This window comes from Plectropomus leopardus, unplaced genomic scaffold (assembly GCF_008729295.1).
Source record: "Plectropomus leopardus isolate mb unplaced genomic scaffold, YSFRI_Pleo_2.0 unplaced_scaffold20299, whole genome shotgun sequence".
Classification (NCBI taxonomy): domain Eukaryota; kingdom Metazoa; phylum Chordata; class Actinopteri; order Perciformes; family Serranidae; genus Plectropomus; species Plectropomus leopardus.
The window spans coordinates 1-5,037 of NW_024621938.1; the positions used below are offsets into that span (position 1 = coordinate 1).

The 5,037-nt window shown below is 40.3% G+C and overlaps 1 protein-coding gene across 1 annotated transcript; it reads right to left on the bottom strand.

Annotated features, from left to right (window-relative positions):
- Window positions 1–234: 234 nt before the first annotated feature.
- Window positions 235–4,799, bottom strand: LOC121965512 (serine--tRNA ligase, cytoplasmic-like; the record flags this gene model as incomplete). The annotated part of the gene is made up of 5 exons (XM_042515652.1): window positions 235–1,278; window positions 2,473–2,602; window positions 2,734–2,891; window positions 4,212–4,341; window positions 4,572–4,799. Coding segments are annotated over 5 exons (801 nt in total), but the record flags the coding sequence as incomplete, so codon positions are not given.
- Between the last annotated feature and the right edge of the window lie 238 nt (window positions 4,800–5,037).

Here is a 5,037-nt window from a genome sequence, read left to right on the forward strand (position 1 = left end):
TAGGGGGAAAGTGGTGGTGGTGGGGTGGGGGGTGGGGGTATTAGGCACTTTGTGTTACACTTTGTGTTTTGCTTGTGTGAAAAGTGCTATACAATTAAAGTCTGACTGACTGATTCCACCGATACCGTACCTTCAGTGCTCTTTCTTGTGTACAGGATTTAATGTTGGTGATTTAAACATACTACAGTTTTAAAACTTTAAAGACGTACTGTAGACTCAGTAAAAACACAGATCTTCCATATCAACTGTATTTAATATTTGTTTACACTGAGTGCCACTGTCAATGCTCAATCATATATATCTCTTTATATTAGCGAGTTCATACAGGCAATGTCAATGTCTCAATCGTAAGCCCATGAAAAGCGTTATGGTCAATGATGACGTCGCGCAATGATGGTCGGAAATGATGATTGTGGTCAGAGACGTCGTGAAGAGAAGCCTAAAACAGACGCTTCAGATACCTGATCGTGTTTACAGGACTGATTTCGGAATTATAGTTGGATTAACCCCAGAACCATTTCAGACAGTTATCGACCCCATTTTTCAGAGGCGATGCCGGTTTTGTTCTCAACGAAGAGCAGATGAGTGAAGATTTTGGTTACTATTAATATTTTTTCAAAAAAAACACTTTTCAACACCAATTACAGATCCCTAAAACCTGAAAACGAACATGTATATAATCAGTTGTTTATATACTAACTGCCGTGAAAATGAAGCCAGAAATGTAGCTGCTGATTTTGAATATATATCGATATGCGTCCTACAAACAGCTTTTAGAGGTCTTATCTGTTTGTTTTAGGCTCAGTGTTGCTGCAGATGTGAGAAAGGGACAGACGGACAGAAAGACAGACAGATGGACTCTGAAGTGGACTGTAGAAGTGAGCACGGAGATCCCTTTTTTTCAGTGTGCTTTATGTGAGAGAGGGGAGCGACAGCTGAGATGAATATGACCATCCACTCAGATAAACACAGATGGGAGAGAGCTAGCCTTCATTATAACGATTACACAGATGGTTTCACCATTCTCCAGCAGTTAAACGACCCTGATCATCAACACCACGCTCCATGCCATCAGTGTGTCTGTGTGGTTGGTGAAGGGACACAGCGGTGGTGTTACTGGAGTCTATGAGTCGTTGACGGACATGGTCTCCATGGCGTTGGGCAGGTCTCCTCCTCCCTGCTTCTTCTTCTTCCCTCCGTCCTGCTGTTTCTTTGACTTCTTAGACATCTCCTGATCAATAGGAGCGGGCTTGACGAACTTAATGATCTCTGTCAAACCTGCAGGATAGACGAGATGCATTTAAGCCTTCAAAGAACAGTGGGTCAACTGTGACGGCGCCTAACTGTTTGAAACTTTCCTTGTGCTGCTTTCAGACGCCTTTCACAAGTATTTAAACCTATGAACTCTGAGCAAAATGGTGCAATTGTTTTCCAAATTATTGAAAAAAAAGGCAATGAGCAACTTTGTAAGAAACTGAAAGAAATAAGTAGATTTAGAGAAAAAAAAGTGAAAAGGAAAAATGTCCAGAGAAAAAAAAAGAAAAAAAGTAGGTAAAAAAGGTATATAGATATTTAAAATTATGTTTGAAAAATAAACATTTTTAAGCACTTTTTTCCAGGTTATTTCCTGTTTTTGTTTTTCCCCCACTTTCTTCCTATTTACTACTTCTTTCTTGATGATGATTTTCTAATCTGGAAGTTATTGTAAACTTTGTGATTCGGTCCATATGGCACTGTATCACTGCATCACATTTTGTCCATTCTAAGGATATCCATCTGCATCTAGTTTTCCCCAAAGGAAGGAGAGACAATTCTTTGCTAAACAAACTTGCATATCACTGCTAAAGTCAGTGTTTGCAGTCAACAAGCAACTAGCATAAACACAACAGTGACAAAGGTTACAAGGACGACTGACTCAGCATTAACCAAAAACAGCCCTTCTGCAGTCAAATGATTATTTCTCCGACATGATTAGATAACTTTTTACAACTAAATCAATAAGACAGTTAGTTTTAACCAAAGCTTACACACATCTGAAATCAATTCAGCAAATCTTTGAAAGCCAGAATAAACATTATTCCAGCGGTCTGTCAAAGCATGTTACGGCATATTTCATCTTCAAAAAGATGTTAGATATTATCAAGATTGCAACTGTGCATTTCAAATTTAGTGCCCTGGACTAGTTCAGCCAAAATGTATCTGTAGTTTGGAACTTTTTATGCACGAAGGACAGCAGTATCACCAATTCTCAGACTGACAAATATAACCTACTGTTTTAATGTACAACATTAAACAAAACATTAAACATGACACAATCACATATCACAGCCCAACAAATACTGTATAATATTTTTTTAGACCAATACTGATATAGATTTAAAGATTTGGGAGTAATCTTACATCAGCTATTTTTTTCAACACAAACGCATAACATAAACAAATAAAGGTGACTTGGACCACTTGTTGGTTTACCTGGAGGCATGAAGTCCCTGAGCACCTCTGGAACAACGATGCCCTCCTCAGTCTGGTAATTCTCCAGGATGGCACACATCACTCGAGTGGTGGCACACATGGTTGCGTTCAACATGTGCACGAACTCAGCCTACAGAACATACACACACAGGACGCGTGTTCAGGATAAAGCATCTTCCAATATTTTGGATTAGAAGAGTTGTCCGGGAAAAGCCGAGCTCTTTGTCGAGCTGCAGAGCTGCGTCGGAACAGAGCGCTCACCTTGTCCATCATCTTTTTGGTCTGTCCATAGCGGATGCGGAGGCGTCTGGCCTGGTAGTCGGTGCAGTTTGAGCAGGAGACCAGCTCTCTGAAGGCACCGGAGCCCGGGAACCAGGCCTCCAGATCCAGCTTCTTACTGGCTGCATGATTCAGGGCACCTATGATGGCACAGTAGTAAGTAGTTAGCTAATGTCATGACCTGATGTTCATGCACATGGAGCAAACCGCTTATAAGCTTTTTTTCCCCCCGTCAATCAATCAATCGATTAATTGACCTGTCGTTTCAGCTCTTACCATGCCAAATAATTTACTTCCTCAAAAGAAAATACTGAAATTTCTTCTGAAGCATTTAGTTTTCCATTGCTGGGTACTTTCTGAAGTGTAAAGTTGAAAAGTGAAGAAGTGCAAATGTAAAAGCAAATGCATTAGAAACTTTAATTTCCACAGTTCTTCTTCACGTTGTAGATCCTGGGGCCTATTGCTTACGGAACTATAGCTGGGTTTCATCAGAAACCTTCTGTATAGTACCTTTGAAACCAAAAGTAACACCCATGAAGAGGTACCCGGACCTTAGATCTGTTTAGCGTTTCCACTACAGACATTACTTTCACATGTGGGCGGGGTTATTGTCACTCTCTGCTCCATCCAGCAGCACTTGAAACTCCAAATCCCGTTTATTGTTTACAGAACGTGGCTGCAGGCTGGAGTGAGAGTCTCTCTCAATGGGATGTTTATAAATAACAGGTTAGTGCTGCTGGAGTACTTTGGAACAACACTCAGGATAAGAATATATGAAGTTCACACAATCCGGTCGTAGTTAATATACATTTTTTAAAACGCTTCAAGATCCACTTTTTGCTAAAAGAGTATGTCATCCAAGAGAGACAATTAAAAGAGATGGAGCAGTCAAAGTTGTTATACTGATATTTAAGGTGTGTTGATGGATTCACGTCATCAACTCATGCACTGAGTAACATTACGAATAAACTCTCCACCTTAAAAGCTGCCGGAAGTCGGCACAGTGGATTAAATCATTTTTTCTGAGTCTGCAGCTGCTGCTAGAGGCTGCGAAACATGCTTTAATGTTATAGTTATAGTTTACTAATGTATGTAAAAATGTTCACAATATGAACAGTGGTCAAATGAGCTACAGCTCAGCCCTGAGCACAGAGCGATGATTGTACTGACCAATCAACGGACCGCAGTGTTTCCAGCTCCGTTTTTTAGTACTGGATCTGTGTGCTATCTAACCCAAACAGAGGGGTAATGAATTAGGGATAGTTCCAAAGGTACCACCCACAACTTTTCACAATGGAAACGCAAAAAAAAAAAAAAAAAAAAAAAAAGTGTAACGAACTGAACGGAACCAAAATGGCCAGCAAGTGGATAACGCCCCATGTGTGATTGGTAAGGATTAAAAGTCAGAGATGGTACTTCCCAACTGCGCACTGATGCATAGGCGCATGTGTCGGACCTACCGGAGACAATGTTGACAATGCGATAAGGAATTCCTAATGACTGGTAGAACTCTTCTGCTGTCCCGATCATCTCATCAAACATCTCCCAAGATTTGCCGTCATGTGGGGAGGCGTAGACGAACTGCTCAATCTACAAAGAAAACCACAAGATCACTACATTGTTTTTAAATACCATAACAAAAAGGACAAATCCTTTTTGTTATGACACACCCATTTAACTTGTGTATAATCACTATTCTCATTCAGAATTCTTTGGTTAGTGTCTGCCACATAGATTTTTGATGATTTTATGAAGTGACAATAAAAAGTGGCCATTTATTTATTTCAATGTTGTTTTTTTTTTTTTTTTCCACAGCTAACCTTCTCAAACTGGTGCACCCTGAAAATCCCGCGGGTGTCTCGGCCATGGGAGCCCACTTCCTGTCTAAAGCAGGTGGAAAAGCCGGCGTAGCGGATGGGCAGGTCCTCTGGTTTGAGCCACTCTTCCCTCAGGAAGGCTGCGATGGGCTGCTCCGAGGTGGCGATGAGGTACTTCTCATCTATGGAGCTGTCGTCAGACTTCTCACTGCTTTTACCGATGACCTGGTGTTAACACATACAGGGAGAGAGAAGGAGGAAGAATGGACATAAAATCAATTTTCAGGGTTCACACAGTCAAGACAAACATGAAAAGGTCATTGAATTTAAAAAAATATTTTTCAAGACCTAAGAAAAAAAAAAGGTGATGTCCTGAAGTTTTTTTTTGGAAAAGTAATAGAAAATAGTTTGATAAATATCAATTTTAATTTTGAACTGTTTTGATTCAAATGCTGGGCCAGGGGATATA